This window comes from Pholcus phalangioides, unplaced genomic scaffold, assembly GCF_987345545.1.
Source record: "Pholcus phalangioides strain wild (caught in Gottingen) unplaced genomic scaffold, Ppha-v1.0 ptg000011l_1, whole genome shotgun sequence".
Lineage (NCBI taxonomy): Eukaryota > Metazoa > Arthropoda > Arachnida > Araneae > Pholcidae > Pholcus > Pholcus phalangioides.
In genome coordinates, this window is record NW_028301604.1 from 39,815,477 (window position 1) to 39,835,403 (window position 19,927).

The window sequence follows — 19,927 nt, forward strand, 5'->3', positions numbered from 1 at the left end:
TAACTTAAATGCTTTTTGGAAGTTAGTAACTCGAATTTTTTCTGGAAGAAATTCCTTGCGCTCCGTTTCTGCCCCCTCCAAAGGTCAATTCGAGCGGGGGAGGGAGTGTTTTTATTTTTGGAGTTAAAAAAACCCTTTTGGGAATTTAAAAAAATTAGACGAACCTAACAAATAATGAGGTAAATTGAAAAGTTTTTGAGAGATCAACTTTGCAAAATGTCTGGTCTTGTAAACGCTAAAATTAGAAGCGAGAGATTGACGAGATATTTTGTTAGTTCCACTTAAAGGGTTGAATACACGGCGTGTATTTCATGAATTTAATAATTTATGTATTAATACTATTAATTGTATTCAAAATTTATTGATTATATAGTCATAGGCGTACGCAGGCGGCGTTTCAGATTTTTTTTTCTTCTGAGAGTGGGAGGTTTACGTTTTTCCCTGCAAAATAACACTATAATCTTGGCTCGGGGAGGGGGGGGTTTAAAACCCCAATCCCCCCCCCCCCCCCGTTTGCGTACGCCAATGATTAGTTTATCAAATGCATGCTTCTACAGTGATAAAAATTTCTTAGGCATGTCAAATTCAGTACAGAAATGTGTTTCAACTTTATTCTACTTCCGGGATCCCGGGAAATGAGTTCAGATTCCAGGGAAATTCCCGGTTGAATTCTAGGTGCGGGATCGTGGAAAAACTGGATCCCAGGAGAGAAAACCTAGAGGGGACTTGGGATCCACCTTTCCCTGCAATATAAGAAAATGGCCGATATGTACGGGATGACAGTTAATTCTATTCTGTCGCTTTGGTCGTCATATATCAGCCAGAGGCGTTGACATGAAGAAAACATTGGGGGTGCTGAAAGTCGCTGGTTGTCCATTATATACAATGGCGTACGCAAAGGGAGGGGGGTTTGGGGTTCTAACCCCCCTCAAGCCGAGATTATAGTGTTATTTTGCAGGAAAAAATTTAACCCCCTCTGAGAAGAAGAAAAAATTTAACCCCCCCCCCCGAGAAAATTCTGCGTACGCCTATGCGTATATACGAAACTCAATCGCGTACGCAGGAGAGAGAAGGTGCAGCAATGCATTGTTCTTCCAGAAATTATTGGGGGGACTCAGCTCCTTTACAAAATTTACTGTTACTGGGGGAGGGGGGGGGGCTCAAATGGCCTCAGCCCCTAGGTTCCGGTGAATCTGACATCTCTGTCATTTTCCGACATGTTTTATCTCTCTTCCAGCTGCTCTGTTCGAAATTGACAAAAAAGACCTCAGTGCAAACAAAAAGTACTCAAGTACTCGGGTTCTCGCGTTTATTGAGCTTCACTACACTCCCCTGTTGTTGTCCTCTAATTGTCCTGGTTCTATTCAAGACTGTCTCAAAACATGGACCCTTGGGCAAAGTGTTGCTCTAGGGGTTCCGTACTTAGCTAGAAGTAACAGCTTACAGCAGGGGTCTTAAATTTTTCAGACACGATGGGTCAATTTAAACATCCCCGTGAAGCCCACGGACCACCAAATCTTGTGATTTAGTGACATCTTAATAGAAATGGCCAATAGGCCCTGCGTTGAACCCGGAGAAAAATATTTGAAGACTTTTATTGGTTCTGAAATTATTTTTAATAATTATCAATTTTGATTAATTCTCAAATTATTTTTTCACTTATTCTAAAAAAGTTTGATTAATTTCTGATTAAATTAATTAATTACGAGATTAATTTTAATCTGAAAACACTTTAAATTATTCTTTAATTATTTATTGTGGTAATTTTGAAATTATTTTCCTTCTCAAAATGTCTTGAAATTATTTCTTTCAATAACTATGCAATTATACTTTTGTTGATTGTGAAATGATTTCCATCAGAAATTACGAAATTATTTCTCTTATTGATTTCGCAAATTCTATAATTATTTCTTTCAGTAGTTCTGAATTTTTCACGAATTCTGGAATTATTTCTTTCATTTATTCTAGAATTTATTTTATCAGAAATTATTATTTTTAATTAATTCCGAAATTGTTGCTTTCAATTCTAGAATTAATCGTTTTCCAATGTTTTCCAATGACAACCATTTTCGGAAAATCATCGGCGGGTCACGAAAAAAAGCTTCAAGGGCCAAATCTGGCCATGCGTTGAAGACCCCTGGCTCAAGCCTTCCATATTACGTATAGCCAAGACCCCCTGTAAGTCTGGGGTCTTCAACGCATGGCCAGATTTGGTCCTCGAAGCTTTTCGTCATGGCCCGCCGATGTTTTCGCATGTTATTTCTCAAAATGTTATCAATTCAGTTATTTATTATTATCTATTATTTTTTTATTATTTCTTATTATTTTTTTATTATTTCTTATTATTTTTTTATTATTTCTTATTATTTTTTTATTATTTCTTATTATTTTTTTATTATTTCTTATTATTTTTTTATTATTTCTTATTATTTTTTTATTATTTCTTATTATTTTTTTATTATGCATTTTTGTATCTTTTTATCAGTACCAAATTCAGTCAACCTAAATTTTATTTCTACGCGACGGAAAAGACGTCGTTAAGCTTTTTGGAGAGGAAAAAAAAAAAACACGCCAGAGAGTGTCTTCTTGCATAATAGTAATTTGTAAAATTAGGTTAAAAATTTCAAAATTCTTTGTCAAAAAATTTCTGTTCAAAATAATCTGATGGAAAAATAGAGGGCTTGACATATCCCAGGCACTAGATCACCATGGCGACTAAGAAATTTTCTTTGACGCCTAATATTTTTATGTATGATAACTGATAACTATATTGAAGTCTGAGCACAGTACAGAATTATAGGAAATTACGTCGACTTGCCTGCCAGCATGAAAGGGGTCCTGCACAAGTCGGAATACACATTTTTGAACGGATTTTGTGGGGGGAAATATTTTGGCGCCTATAATATTTTGTTGGCACGTAATTGTTTTTTTTTTTTTTGGATTTGTCACGCCCTGCTCATGTATATGTATACTTTCATGTATTTGAGCGTACGTATAACATTAATAGGTCTACATATACTGTACACAGGCTCAGGGACGTGCGCAAAACCAAACTTTGTGGGAGAGACCGGGGTACCTCTCCCAGAAAAAATTTGCAACGCTAACCTTTAAAAAGAATTTAAAACAAACCGAAATAGAAAGAAAATGCATATAAATGATATATGCAACTTCTCTGTCGATATTTTAATTTTAATAAAAAAAATTTTAGTTTTTAATTAAAAAAAATACTCAAAATTTTTTGATCATCTTGAGGTAGACGACAAGTATAAATTTACCATATTTTGCTGAGGCGAAAATCTTTTTCCACAAAAGTTGGTCATCGCTGAAATCAAATACAGATTGAGGATAAAGAGCGTGACATTTTAGTTAAAAAAGGACGTATGGTCAATGGGAAATATATGTCATGTTCCCCCCGTACTGAGTAATGTCCCATAAACTTTGAGCAACACCAATCATTTTTGACTTCCGGCGTGCCTGATTTCCATGCTTGATTTAATGACTTAAATTTCAACGATATGTCGCATCATTTTCACTGATTTCATTTGTATCAACAGCCCTAGTGGAACAAATACAGTCGAACCCCGATTTAACGCCACATCCCACCCAAACATTTTTGGCGTTATATCAGATCATAGTCGTAATAGCGTTTCAAAGAGGCTATATTACATAAATTCACATGTTTATTAAGAAATGTTGTATTTCAGTCTTCTATTTATGTTGCGACATGAATAAAATGACCTATTTTATACTCATTAAATTTCAAGTTGAGAAAATTCATAAAAATTGTAAACACTGTACAGTAACTTGAATATTTCTCAATATAAAACTTAACAGAAACATACTTCCCTCTGAAATTATTGTAATTTCGGCGACACATTTTATATGTGCAAAAACAAAATAAGCAAGAGGGGAAGGTGGCATTGTTTTTAGTCTATACCATATCGGTTTTTCTTGAGGAATATCTTGCTATATATATGAGTAATTTTCTTTATAATCATAATTTTTTCTGATACTATTGAAAGAGCAACTCTTTTTGACATTAAGATGGATTGAGCAAATTAAGATGGATGATTTCTTAATGGCTACTTGTACCACTCAAAATTTGACCAGTGCAAGTAAAAACATGTACTGTTGAAAAACTTGTCTTGGCAATCTTGAGCAAACTGGTGCAGTATGCTCATGATACACTATCCCTTATCAACAAATCTGTTTCTTTGAATAGGTTGGTTCTTTATAAATGCACTTTCTAAAGCACTATCAAAACATTTTGACCACAACAGTCCTTGTTCTTTAAATCATTTGCTCAAACTGTTGTTATGTTGACCGATAATATAACAATGGAATGAAAAGTTTAAATACTCGACTTCTTTCGAAATAAAAGAAGCGAAATGATGGGAAAAGAAATGTGGGAATTCTCAGAAAATAACCCATTGACTTTGTATACACTCAAACAATAGTTGGCATTATAACACGTTGTTGCTAAAACGGGTTTTTTACATATATGGAAGATTTGTTCACAGAAAATTTGTGCCACTAAGCCGGTTTGAACTTTAATGGCCGGGGGGGGGGGTGCTTTAACGGGATTTGACTGCATATAAATGAGGGAGGACATTAAAAAAGCCTTTAGAAGCTTTGCTAACTGAAAAACAATATTAATTCTTTGAAAAAGTTATCATATTTACTAATGAGCAAATTTTGTGAATGGAAATATTAAAACAATTAATATACTTGACAACAAATAATATCATATTTTTTAACTAGTGACGCCATACAACACTGCAAAATTTCTATGTTAATTTAAATGGGTTTTCCCCGATCCACAAGAGGTTGCTAAGGATGTGTTTTAGAGCAAAGCTGAAAGTACAGTGAAAATATAAAGTAAGCTGCCTGCTAATAGGTTTTTCACTTCATCTGTCTGTGACCAAAATTTTAGGGTAGAAACAGGGCTCGAAAAATTGGAAAACATGTCAGGCAACGGCCGAATTTCTTGGCAGCCAAGCATATTTTTAGGAGAAACAGTCCAAAGTAAAAAAAAATTATATTCCACTTTTTCAGCACTTAGTGATGTTCTTCACATGTTGGAAGATGCACAGACATAAATTCCAAATATTTTGTCATCATGCAAAGAAAATTTTAGGTGTCAGTATGAATTTTTTTTTTGCAATGTATTGACTTGGCTCCTAAGATTTGTCAAGCCCTAGGTAACATCTAGACATGAACAAGTGCATCTGTGTGCAATGCCAGGCCTACCTTGCAAAACACTGTTGATGCATTTTGGTTCCTACTGTCAGAAAATGGTGAGTCGCCTCAATGTCGGCAAAGTGCTATTGTGCACGATTTATCTCTACTTATACAAATAAAGCGTGTCCTTATTGGCACACGGGGCTTGAGTTATGAAGAGAGACTTCATTTTTTGAATATGTTTACATTGGATGAACGCAGATGTCGAAGTGTTCAAATTTTTCAATGGGATGGATAGGAGTACACCGCCAATCGACTGCTTTTACAAGGGGACACCAGTATCGATTGGTAAGGGACAATGCGAGGTTATGGTGTCGCAGGGAATTTTTCTCTAATAGGGTTGTTAATAAATGGAACAGTTTACCCCCGGAGGCAGTAAATTGTAATACAATTGACACATTTAAAATGAAATACGATGAACACGTTGGGGTAAATCGAGAAGCTATCCATACTTAGTATAAGACAACCATGAGTATTCTTTATGGGCATTGTATAGTATTTTATCATGTATATATATTGATTATAATTTTTGTTCATTTTTAATTGGGTTGCTATATTTTTTTTTGGAAATTTTATATGACATCCATATTTTTATGAGCATCTTTTTCTCAGCCACCTCGTTGGGCATTTTACCTGTTGTGGTGTTGTATTTGTATAAGGACTGCGTTATAATTTGAAATAAAATGTACAGTACATTTAAAGATTGATAAGCATAATAAAAGGGTTTTTTTCTTCCTCTTTCTAATTTCAGGCAAATCAACATTTGAAGATGCAGATGAAAATTAATTAATCCCAAAAAATTATGTTCTTGAAAAGTGTGATTTCTAAGAAAATTGCAACAAATAAATTGTGATTATGATTGCTCTCTATGGACATACGTTTGAAATAAAATGTTTTTGTATGGCAAATCATGTGTGCAAATTGTTGTTTAATTCCTGTTTCTATTAATCAACTTCATCTTCAACAACATCTTCTAATCAACTGAAATGAAGTATACGGTCAAATGAAAGTTATCAGGTGAAGTTATTTGTTGGAAGCTAAATATATGAAACAGATAGCTTGATAAAAGATCTTTAAAAATATAGATGTGTATATATATATTTAAAATATTGAAGCACTTGCATTAACAGGTAAATGCTCATTTATAGAAAATCATGTTCTGATATTTTTTAATACTGAGGAGAAACCCAGTTTGAAAAAAAGTACTACGATACGCTGCAAGGCAATTAATTATCTTTTAATTATAAATTGTTAAAATTTAAAATTTTAGTTGTGCTTCAAAATGAATTTGCAATTCATTGTTCCAATGAATTTAAAAGGAATAAAAATGGATAATAAGAAATAATTTAACGAATTGGTCTTTCAGTGGCACTCAGTATTAAAAATGTCATTCAGCGGGGCTCAAGTAGGGCCCCCGAGGCGAATGGGGGGGGGCAAAAAATATACAATTATTTTGCATAATAACCCTTTCAAGAAGAGGCCCAAGGGAAAGTGCCTCGAAAAGGCACACTGCGGCCATAGGCTCAACTAGTGCCGGTCACCATAATTTAAAATCTTACATTTTGTTATAAGAACCTTTTTTTTTCAATTTTCGATTTCATCAATATGAGACCCACTTATATGCAGCTGGGGTCCCAGATACTTGTTTCTTCAAGTATTCAAAAGTGTGGGGTCGATGAGCTCGAGAAGAAAAATACTTTTACTATTATTATATACTGAAACTTATTCTAAAAAAACAGTCCACAAGATGAAAAAAACGCCACGTCCTCATACGTTTACAAAATAATTAAGCTAGCTAGCGATATTTAGAGTCAGAAAATTGCGAAGCACGGGTGACAAAAAATGTATGGCGAGTCCCTCGGAAAAAAAAAAGTTAGTTTACAATCAGTTGTAAACATGAAATCGCTACCACCACCCACTGCGGAAAAACGATTGTTAAATAATTAGTAATAGTTGTAGGTTTCAAACGGCATCCCGATTGGTTACAGATCTGTTACTCTCGAAACCAAAAATTTTCTCCCCCGTTGTTGAGCCGTGGATTTTCGTGCATGATTCTTCGTATCCGGTAGGGGTTTTCAAAAATTAAACCGTCATTTTTTGATAGAGTTCGCATTCTCTTATGAAAAATGTTGTTTAATATCACTTATATACATACAACGGTATTATCAATTATTTCTAACGGTATTATCAATTATTTCTAACGGTATTATCAATTATTTCTAACGGTATTATCAATTATTTCCAACGGTATTATCAATTATTTCTAACGGTATTATCAATTACGAAATTAATTAATTCCTTAATTATTTTATTTCTTTCTGAAAATTTTTATTAAATATTATTGTTCTTTCCAAGGTTTTAACTTTTCATTAGCTGTAATTTTCATTCATTATGAAGTTATTTTTCGAAATCCATTTTGGAATTCATTAATTTCGGAATTCAGTATGGAATTCATTAATTTCGGAATTCAGTATGGAATTCATTAATTTCGGGATTTTCATTCATACACAGAATTTTCACTAATTTTGTGATTCGAAATTTTATAAATTGTCATTAATTCTGAATTTTCATTAATTTTTATGCATCCATAATTTTTATTAATTTTTAGAGAAAAAATCCACTTTTGTTTTTTAATAGCCTACTAAATATTTTCCATTAAATTTCTGAATTCGGCTTTTTAATTCCGAATATTCATTAATTATGATATTTCATCGATCTATAGAGGAATAATTTTTCATTAAATCAGAAATTTAATTATTAATTTCACTAATTCTGGCGTTTCATTAATCTAGTTGTTTTTCATTAAATATGAATTTTCAGCAGTTTTGGAATTATTTATCTTTCCCTACGGTATTTGCAATACGGCACATTCAAAGGCGGTAAAAACGAAAGTCTTCTCATTGACTCCAAAAACTAGTTGAAAAGAACTTGCACTCAGAATTCTGTTCATTTATTGACTTTTCATTTCTTTCAGATAAAAATTCTTGGAGTTTCGGACACACTCCAGTTTATATTTTTTTTTGCAGTAAAAACGAACCCTCGCTTTGAGGGAAGAAAAGTCGTCGTCGTCCCCCCCCCCCGAAATAATCCTGTTCACGCTACTGCTCGTACATATCTGTAACATGTTCTGTAAAAAACAGTCGGGTAAAATAAACATACTCCATTCTTAAATTTTGATAAAAGTGAGGGGAAATAAAAATGCCGTTTCTCTCATAAACAAAGCGGTCACTCAATTATTACGTAAACTGTGAGCTCTGCAATCCCTTCCCAGGGCAAGAGTGGGTCCAGAGGGGGAGACGAATAATATTGGGAAAATTTGTCTGTCCCGTAAAATACGGGATTATCCGATGCACCTACACAAAAAAGCCGGATACGTACTGGACCGATATCTATTAGCAGTTGGAGATTTATTTATTCATTTACAAAAAACGAAAAGAACATGATAAAAATCAAAAGGAAGGACCAAATAATGACAAACTGTACATACATGGGGAGCATTAAATTAAAATGGATATCTGATCAAGAAACTCGAAATGTCAAAGCTTGATAGTCGTTTGCAAAATAACGCGTTCCATCGCCCCCTTCATCAGAAATTTTTTCCTCACATCGCCCCCCCCCCCAACTCAAGTAAACCCATAAGATCCTATGTTAAATCCGTAGGTATTATCGCCCCCTTGGACCATTCCATCGCCCACCAGGGGGCGATAGTGCCCACTTTGGGAAACACTGGTGTAAAAGATACCTCAATTTATAATACTCAACAATGATTATGTATGAATCCAAGTTCATACTGGCAAAAATGATAATCTTTCAATTAATTATTTGATTAACTGAACATAACTCTGGTCCAGGATGATGACTCCGAATGGCAACGTTGGTTTTGTTTGCACATGTTGATAGGCGTGAAAAAAGCCAACATTACAAGACTCATAAAGGTTTTATAGAGAGAGATGTTTTTTTATCGTCTTCACACTTATGTTAACTTGGTTAAATTTTTATTGCAAAATTGTCAGAACCACTGAACAGGTGTTCGCTTTTACTGTATAAAACAGAAATTAATTTATAATATGTATATAGGGCATTTTAACATTAAAATTTAGTATAGAAACCAATTGCGACCGAAGTCAAACGTCGAATAAATGTGAAAGTTGTATAAATAAGGTTCCGCTATACATCGTATCTCCCATAAATCGACACTTCCCGTCAGCGTCGCAACTAAGGGGGAGCAGGCGCAGTGGCGGATCCAGGGGGGGGGGCGATGGGGGCGATCGCCCCCCCAAGAGCCTTTAAACAATAGGTGAAGGGGCGATCGCCCCTCCCAAGAGCCTTCAAGCAAACATAACTCCAGTTACCTCACTTTTTTTCTTTATTAATCCTTAATTTTTTTAACTAATTTCCTTTTTTTCTCAAAGTTCCTTTCCCTAAAATTTGTTCCCCAAGTTCCACCTTGAGATTTATTCGGCTGGTAAGGTCGAAAAAATAAAGAAGTCATAGCCGGAGGAGGGTCAATTGTATTCCCCACCAAGGTTCTACAGGGATTCCATACGATTCGGCTGTCACGCTGCCTTTTCGCTTACCCCCTAGCGCCTAAGGGCTCGTGTAGAGAGGCAAAAAAATTTACACCCTTCAGTTTTCTTCGTAACGCGCAATAAAGCACAAGCCATCCAATAAGATGAATCATCGTTTTCTAGCCTTTGTTATCTCTTTTTTTTTTTAAATTCAGTCCTGAAACCCGCAAGCTTGACGTGGATCAAAAAATGACCATGTCTTCGAAAAAAACTGTTTTCAGTAAGCAAAAATTTTAAAATAAATTACTTATTAAATTAAATTAAATTATTACTTTTTGTAGCACATCTGGGGTTTTCTCAGAGAATGAAGCTGCATTCGCTTACGGATTCACTGATAATGACATTAACGGGGGGTTCCCCCACTGGGTGAGGCTAACAGGGCTCAGGATGATTCTTTTTTGATCATTTTTTGATCATTTTTTGATTTTCACTCTACAAATTCACTATAGTGGGGCCTAAAAGTATGAAAAATCTCAGCAAAGCCCCCCCCCCCCCCCTCGAAAACGCAGCTCAAAAGCCCTGCGCCAGAAAGTGAGCATTTGAAGACACATAGCTTCTCTATAATATCTATGAAAATATAGGCCTCGGCCCCATCTAATAATTAAAGCCTTTGTAATTTGAAATAAGTACCTGGATTAAACATTATAAGTGGATCGCGAGTATAATGCTTTTCCAAAAAACCGCCATAAAATCGTTTTAAGTGGAAAAACGCTTTAAACGGGAAATATTAATATTTCCCGTAACCGTTTCCGTTAAAGCGTTTTTCCGCTTGCAACGTCTCTATGGTCTGAGCATTAGTTGAAGATGGAACCACGAAAATTAATCGCTCTAAGCGGGAAAAGGTTCTAAGAGCAGTGCCGCAACCAGATTCTTGGTCAGCATCTTGGTGTCCCTTGTAATGTTAAAGGGCAGGTAAAAGGTTGAAATTCACGCCCCCCCCCCTCCGGTCCAGCGCCCGGGGCACCAAACCTACCTCCTCTTCCCATGTTTCGGACTTGAGGAACGTTATAAGTGGAATCCACTATATAAAATTGATTGTGTGGTGTCGGATGTTCTGCGGGAATTAAATTTAACCACCATCTTTTCAGACAAAAAATCTGAAAATTAATATTGTGCACTTGATAATCATAATTAAATAATAATGAAAATCATTCCAATTTGCATGAAAGTAAGCTTTTGCTATTTAACGTATCTGTGGCGAAAAACTGTTTTTGAATAGGTTTTTGACAACCATATAGTCTGCACAAAATTGAATAAGAAATTTGTTATTTTAAATCGCGCAATATTAGAATTTCATTAGGAAGTTTTTTTACTCTTAAATTTTTCTTAATTATGCAGGCAAATTAGTACCCACATATTTTATTGAAATATGCGTCAATTATTTCTTGTTATCGAAAACAGTCTATACTTGTTTCAATAACTTTTCAATGCTAGATTTTCATATTTAAAAACATTTTCATATTTTATCTTGACGTCGTATTCGAATAAGCAAGATTTACCATTTAGTATTTCGTGTATTTGTGTTTCCAAGATTTTATATTTCCTGATTAGTAGTTCTCTGAAACTCCTGCTAAGGTGGTTCCAAATTAAAGTTTTCATCCTTTATGAGTTGTTTATTTGAAACCGAACCAGAGATTCAGGTTAGGAGATTGAGAGTAATTTTGATGTTCAGTCAGAAGGGCATTTACGGTTTTGCCGATTTGAAGGCTATTCAAATTTCACCGCCCTTCCACTCTAGTCTAATTTTCTCGACTACTCTATCCACGAATTTTCCATCCCATGTTATAGCCCTCCCGCCCCCCCCCCCACTCGTGCAAGTACACTGTATTAAAGTCACTCTTTTAAAGGTCCGTCCCACGAGAGTTTGCTAGGTGACCCTTGGTAAGATAATTAAAGTTAAAGATAATAAAAGTCCTTGTCAGGATCCGCGGTCGTCTCGGGCCTCGGAGAAGCAATAATTTTTAAGGCTTTCAATACAAAGGCAGAGGAACGAGCGTCTTCCTTTGTGAATGACCGAACAAGCACGGTTTACTTCACGCCGGCTGTTATTTTTGCGGTTTATGTCCGACAAAGACTTTTATTAACTTTAATTATCTTACCCAGCGTCCCCTAGCAAACTCTCGTGGGACGGACCTTTTAGTCATTTACATGTTTGCACCCTGTTTTGGTCACACACGTGTTTGACGCTGGTTTTGGTAATTGTTTCGTTACTTACACGCGCTCTAGACAATACCGTCTTAACGCATTCCCCGCGATCGGGGGATGCATTTGAGGCGGGGGCCTCAAATGCAGAGGGGCCTCTGGTTTAAAATTTTAAAAGTAAACATGTCTCGCCAGGTAGGGGGCTCAGAAAAATTACTTTTTCCGAGGGCCCAGTATACGCTTCTGACGGCTGACTCTAGGCCACTCACTGAACTGGTCCCTCACTCTTTATGTCACTCATTTGATCATTCATTACTCCCGCTCTAAGACACGCTTTTGCTCATTCACGTGCTTGCAAACTCTCTAGGTCACTCACTGACACGGTCACTTGCTGTCTGGGAAGAGGTGGGTTTATTTGAGGGTTATAAAAATTTCACCGCCCTTCTCCCATTTTGCTAATTTTCTTGGCCACTCAATCCTCAAATTTGCCGACCTTCTGAACTTGCCGCCTATAGCACATTTAGTTCTGTAAATAGGACATTGTCTTCAGTAACGGGGCATGAGGATGGTTAAAATCAGTGTTGCAAAAAAAAAAAAAATTGAGGGGAATAACTGAAAAATTACCAGCAAAAAAAAAGGCTGATGGAATTCAATTTTTCTAGAACTAATAGAGATATGAATTATTAGTACAGTAGACTCTCGCTAATCTGGCACATATCACACCAGGGTGTACTGGGTAAACGAAATCGCCGAATTACTGCAGATTGATTGAAAAAATCCATTTAAATAACAAACTTCTGTTCATAAACATGTGCGCACTATGTTTTCCTCTTCTATGCTCGGAGAAAACCGGCATAAAAACACCGGATTATTGGAGGGATTATTGAAAGTCTGACTCTATACCTAGTAGGATGGGAAACTTTATTTGAAGACAAAAATGGGTTTCAGACGCAAAATATTTTCATAAATCGGGTATACAAAGCTGGAAATTTGTAATTTTTTAAATTTTATCGTCTCGTTTGAAAATTATAAGTGATAAATGAGGAAGTTAAAGGTATTATTTGTAAATACAGACATGTCATAAATGGGTGTTTTATTGTGTGTAGTACTTATTTTCATTTTAAGAAAGGATACAAGTTTGGTGTGCTATAAAATTGTTCACAGAAAGAAAAATTAACTGTCTAGAACGTGAGTAACTGAAAGAAGACTGCTTAATATTCTCTACTTCAATCGCCAAGTCCTCGAAGCGTATACGTGAACACGAAAAGTTGCTGGAGTGAGTGTAGCTCGGCTTTGGATGCTTGAGTTTCCAGCAGCGGTTCCGAACCTTTTCAGTGCATACGCCAAGCAGATCATGAGTAAATACTAAACAAGGTATTGAGCGAAACAAGAGGGACCACCTTAGGGGCCCCATGGATGGAAACAAAGCCCCTTTGGTCGGGTCCAGTGCCGAGTGCGGAGTACTGAGCTGATATGAATTAGTACGAGACAAGCAGAGCCAGTTGAGGGCCCCACATGGATCTGCCGGCAAATAGATAGAATTCTCTATCGGACGAGACAGACCACAGAGGGCTCACCTGGAATCACTGATGTAAACAAAGCTCATTTGGCCGATCCCATCACCGGCATTCAAAATCTGAACAGGGAAAACATCTACCCTGTGCTGTACTGAAACCGAAACTGCCTTATCACGGACCCTACATATGAGAGGACAAAAGCTGCGCCGCATAGGTTCAGCTTTTTATCTGAAGCCATGAAGTCATTTAAAGTTTGAGCGGTCACAAGAATTTTTCGCAAGCTCAGTGCGACCCGTTACGGGTAAGGGGGCTGTCGGTGTGCGCGTAGTAGCCTACCTATTTATTTGATAACTACTTTGTTGTTGTGCGTAAAGTTCATGCTCCCAAGGGTGGAGCTGACAGGGCCGGGGACGATTCTCATCATTTTTTTTGTTTTTTTAAGCTATAAATTAACTATAAAGGGGCCCGTGAAAAGTCTGGTCTGGGGGCCCACTAGAGGCTTAAGCCTAGGGGCCCGCTCTAGGATGTGGAGGCCATGGTCAGGGCTTTAGATAATTTTTTTTTCCTTCAAATGTTCAAGGATCGTCTCTCTTAAACGAGGTTTCTTGTATCCGAGTTAGCTTAGAATTCATTTCCTCTGGTTGACCGAGATCCTTATTTTATTCATATTAATTTGCCTAATTGTTATCATAATCATAACGTCACAAAGAGAAACGTTTAATACTTTTACAGGGATCAAAAAAATTAAATTTAAACGGAAAGTATCTCTCTACTTTGACTTGAAAAGCTGGAAAAAAGCATTTATCGAATACATTCGGATGAATTTTTATTTGTGCGCATTGTTTTGTCCGGTTAAGTGTGAGCCTTAATTTTTAATTTTTATCAAGCGAAGGAGGAAGGAGTAGTATTCTAGGAACATTTTAAAATACCAATTCTTCATACGCTTTTCATATTCTGCTCTCTTTTCATCTGCAAAGTTTTTATTTATTTGTACAATTGCTCATGATACTGTTAATAAAAAAACATTTTTAGCTGGTAATGTGCATCAGAATTCCTTACAATGTTTATAAATATAACACACATTATTCAGTCTGCACCTCAAACTTTTTTTTCGTACGGTATTTTTTGCGAGGGTAGCCGGCACAAACGTTCAAATTTATTATCAAAAACAGCTTATTCATTAATTGTAACACCAGTTGCTGCAAGCAAGTTTTTAAATAAGTATGCTGCATACTGAAAAAATATAATTTTTATAAATATAAATTTTAATTTAGATTTAATTTTTAACTGCCTTCAATTTTTAATTAATTTTTATTTTCAATTAAAATGTAATCGTAATTAATTATATTGTTAATGTTAATTTTAATTAATTTTTTAAATGAAAATTAATTGAAAGTTTTAAATAATTTTAATTCTTAATTAATTTTTTATTCGTTTTTTTATTTTAAGTACGTTTGGCACCTGCGGACACTAGGTTGGGTCTCACCGATCGACATCTTCATTGTGAAAAATCGCCCCCCCCCCAACACATCACCCTGGATCCGCGCCTGAGCAGGCGGATCTTCTGCCCCGGGCGCTGGACCAGAAGGGGCGTAAATTTCACACTTTTACCTCTCTTTCAACATTAAAAGGGGGAACCAAAATGCTTGCTTGTCCCTGCTGACCAAGCTTCTAGTTGCGGCTCTACTTCCCGTTAGCGGGCAAAATTTTTGGTCCCATGGGTGACCGTTACCGAGATGATCTACTGTATCTGCATCGGCTTCATTCGCTGCTGAAGACATCCGACTCCATTCCATTCGCTGAAGATATCTGCCTCGACTTTATTAGCCGCTGAAGATGCCTGTCTTCGTTCGCTCAGGCGGGGATCGAGGAGGCGATGGAAACAACCACCCCATACCAAGAGCCAAATAAAATGTGAATATTTGTCTGTCCATAACATATCAATATGGGACGGTGAAACAAACTTACACAATTCGCCCCTCCCGTCACATCGTTCTGGGTCCGCATCTGTCTTGAGTGTTATATTTTATGGCCTTGCGTCTCTCTTTCTTCCCTGAGTAGCATGGCAAAATCAAACTACATATAATTCATCTTTTTTCCTCGGTTCAATCGGTCATTTCGACTGATCGTAAAAAGAGAAAGATGTAGTTTTTTCCATTAGTTCCATCTATCTATTTTGACTTAAAAGGGTCATAGAATACGAGAAACAATTATATTTAATTTAATTTCTTATATATATATATATATATATATCTTCCCGTTCTTTGATAATTTTTCACGCATTCATCCTTTTACACCAGCGTTTTTCAACCTTTTTTCTGCCTGTGGCCCCCTTTGAAGCATATTTTTTTTCCCGTGGCTCCCCTGTTTTACCTAGTCTTCGACCCTCATCTACATAGAAGCAAAGTTCTTTATGCGTATTGAATTGATTTTTTCAGTTAGTTTATACTGAACGAAAATTTTGCAAATAAGATTGACCTCCAGACCACTGGCCTAGAATTTATTGCACTCCCTGCTAATCCGACATCTATTCAGGACTGTCTGAACATCATTGGCCCCCTAGGCAAAGTGATGGTAGTCCTATACTTAGCCGGAAATAAACAGCCTACACATTTCCTACTTATTTACGAAATTTATTGTACTATACAAAATATCATAAGGTGGGATCACTTATGGACATGAGACCCCCAAGCATGATCCTTCACAAGTGTAGGAACCTACTGCAAAATGTAGGTGGTGAGGCCCGGGCGGGTCCATGCCCTAAGATAGCCCTGGTTTTGTGGATACTGTAAGTGTATATAGTCACTAAATATAAAAGCTTTATTTCTTCACACCTTAATTTTTCTTCTCAGCTCTCTGCAGCCCTCCAAACCACCTGTCATGGCCTCCTTCTAAATTTTCTTCCGTGGTCCCCCCTTGAAGTATCCCAGTGAGAACCATTGCTTTACACGACGATTGGCCAGAACCGGCCAGTTTATTGAAAGAATTTCAATTTTTTTTGTTCCATTAACAGAATAAGGGAAAACTTTGCGCGGGGAAATATCCAAATAAGCCATTCATTTTTTTTCTTTACTTCATTTTCAACAACAAAGACTTAACGGAACATCAAAAGTTGTTTTTTCCCCTTTGCTCAGTGGCCATTCTACAATAGAGATCGTACGCGTCAACTTGTTCAGTAGGACCTAGACAGAGCAGGTGCGTGCCGGGTATTTCTTTCTGAAGTGAGAGAATGAGATAGCGACATTTGCTCCTTTACCAGGAAGCTTTATCGATTCTGAAAACTGATAAGAATCACTGTAGTACCGACACAAGGAACTACATGAAAATAGTAAAATGTCATTCATCCTTTCATCCTCCGTCAATTCAACATTGTATGTGGAGGCAGAAAAGCCAAACTAATTTTTTGTCTCAATTTGTTTTCAACTAGGAAGCCATTATGAAGTATAGGTGGTACCAATTGCTAGAAGCAATAGCAAGCCCTCGAGTTACAGACTGGCCATGAATTGAAAGCTACGCCGCTGATTGAACGCTTGTTCTATCAGTGTCGGATTTATGGTTTGGTCGCCTGTGGCGTAAATTTTGCCACCCTTTCTTGTCTAATTTTCTTGATTTCACATTCTTCAAATTCGCCACATTAGGCTGCAGCCCGCTAATCCATTCCCCCCCCCCGCTCTCAGTAAATATGTCTGTCTCTAAATCACTCTTATGGTCACTCAAATGTTTGCACACTTTCTTGGTGATTTATTTGGTCACTTACTGCCTTGGTTCTTTGCTCTCAAGGGCACTCTTTTTATCATTCACTTGCTTGCACCCTGTTTTGGTCGCTCGCACGCTTGTACACCATAAATCAGTGCTTCTCAACCGACGGACCGTGATCCAGTACCGGCCACTGTCATCAGTCAAACCGGGCCGTGAGTAATTTATCATTTTATTTTTTTCCATAAATTTTCCATTAGTCGTGTTTATTTCCGGGCCTTCCACTCAAAAAAAGAAAAAAAAGAAAAGAATCAACTGGGTGAGATTCTAAAGGTTGAAAACCACTGCTCTAAATCGTTCTTTCGGTTGCTCAGCAACATCGTTCCCACTGTTTAGGTACCCCTTTTGGTAACTCACTGACCAGCTTCCTCGCTTTTTCAATCACTCCCATGCTCAGACATTCTCTAGGTAAGCGGTTCTCAACCGGGACTCCGTGTGCACTTCCCAGGGACCCCGTGGCCAATTGAGAAAATTAAAATAAATCAGAAAATTTTTGATAATGCTAAAAAAGATGCCTCTTTGGTTCCGCGATTAAAAAAGGTTGAGAACCGCTGCTCTAGGTATTTCTTTTTTGTTGTTACTCACTGCCTGCACACTTCATTATTCGCTTTTTCGGCCACTCACCAACCTGCTTCTTCATACTCTAGATCTATATACACAGGGTGGTACGCAGAATTTTCTCAAGGGTGGTTTTCAATTTATTTTTCTTCTCAGGGGTTGTTAAGTTTTTTCCGGTAAAATAACACTATAATCTCGTCTTGGGGGGGGGGGGAGGGTTAGAACCCCAAACCCCCCTCCCTCTCCTTTGCGTGCGCCAATGTATATATGAAACAATGTAATATATGAAACATACAAAACTTTTTTTCTAGCATTTGTTACAAAAATTTTGAATGTTATAATATATTTATAGGTTCCTATTCTGGTCTGTTTATGAGAATAGTGTTGGTGGAATATACAGAATTGACTTGGCTGACTTGGAATTTGGCACCAAAACACTGAAAAGTGCAAGGAAAATCATCCACGCTCAGTCAATAATGTCTTTCCTGATAGATTTCAAAAACTTTCGATTATTTTTACCTTTATCTGAAGAGAACACAATTATATCGACATCTTTAGATGGAAGTGATGAAGTGAATATTCGAGAAAATTCGCAAAGTGCACAGTTTACTAATGTGAAAAGTATAATTTTTTATGAAAATCGTTTTTATTGGACTAACGGTTTTGAAATATTTGGAGAAGAATACCATAAAGCTGAAAATAAGTTTTATGAATTTTCTTTTCCTGTCTCTGTAAGAAGTGGTCGGCTTTCAAACCTAATCATTCATCATCCATTCTCTCAGCCTGAACCAAGTGAGTATATGTTTTGTGAGTGTGAGTTTTTCATAATGCTTAATTTCATAATTTAATTAGGAAACGTTATGGAATAATACTGATGAGAACACATTTTTTTCTTCTAATTTCCTTTTGACGCATGGATGAAATTTTCAAATTCGTAAGAACACAAAATTAGAGTAGGCGGTGTCGAAATATGGCCACAAGTTTTTAATGTATTTAATTAGTAAAGCGTGAGCACGCACACACAATAGTAATCAACATTAAATAAAGCATTAGCGAGTGAATTTTTTGGAACCCCACAAGTCACTGTATTTTCTCAAATCGTTTCTGATGTTTCAAATGCAATTTAACAGTAACATCTCACGTTATTTTGAGAAAAAAATCGGAATTTCCCGACCATACTTTTCTCGTTAAATTCTCGTTAAGCCGGCATTACACTATATAAGTTGAAAAAAAGTTATTTTATAAAACTTAATAAATGCAATCAATAAGATTACCGGTTGTGTTCACTCGAATGTAACCAATAGGATTATATGGGTTCTTTTTCAAGTTCTGTAAAATATCTTTTATAAAACTTTTATAGTGTATATATAAACTGAAAAGTCAAAAAAACTGGCACAGGCATGCGTATGCAAATAAAGAGATATGGAAGCAATCAGAGTACGGCGCTGCGGTCGGCAACGCCTATATAACACAAGAAGTGTCTGGCATAGTTGTTAGATCGGTCACTGCTGCTACAATCGCAGGTTATCGAGATTTAAGTGAGTCTGAACGTGGTGTTATAGTCGGCATGTCCGAGGTAGCGATGAAATTTGGATTTTCACGCACGACCATTTCACGAGTGTACCGTGAATATCGGGAATGCAGTAAAAAATTAAATCTACGACATCGCTGCGGCCGGAAAACGATCATGCAAGAACGGGACCAACGACGACTGACGAGAATCATTAAACGTGAGAGACGTGCTTCCGCAAATTGCTGCAGATTTCAATGCTGGGCCATCAACAAGTGTCAGCGTGCGAATCATTCAACGAAACATCATCGATATGGGCTTTCGGAGCCGAAGGCCCACTCGTGTATCCTTGATGACTGCACGACACAAAGCTTTACGCCTCGCCTGGGCCCGACAACACCGACATTGGACTATTGAGGACTGGAAACACGTTGCCTGGTCTGACGAGTCTCGGTTCCAATTGCTTCGAGCTGATGGACGTGTACGGGTATGGATACAACCTCATGAATCCATGGACCCTACATGTCAACAGGGGACTGTTCAAGCTGGTGGGGCCTCTGTGATGGTATGGGGCGTGTGCAGTTGGCGTGATATGGGACCCCTGATACGTCTAGATACGATGCTGACGGGTGCCA

At 36.9% G+C, this 19,927-nt stretch overlaps 1 protein-coding gene across 5 annotated transcripts in view; it reads left to right on the forward strand.

Annotated features, from left to right (window-relative positions):
* Positions 1–19,927, forward strand: part of sev (receptor protein-tyrosine kinase sevenless) — a 1,896,734-nt gene that overhangs the window by 897,732 nt on the left and 979,075 nt on the right. For all 5 annotated transcript variants that reach the window (XM_089239534.1, XM_089239532.1, XM_089239533.1 and 2 more), the window contains one exon: positions 18,135–18,574. In XM_089239534.1, coding sequence (XP_089095660.1) covers positions 18,135–18,574 — 440 coding nt within the window. The remainder of the gene's footprint in view (positions 1–18,134; positions 18,575–19,927) is intronic.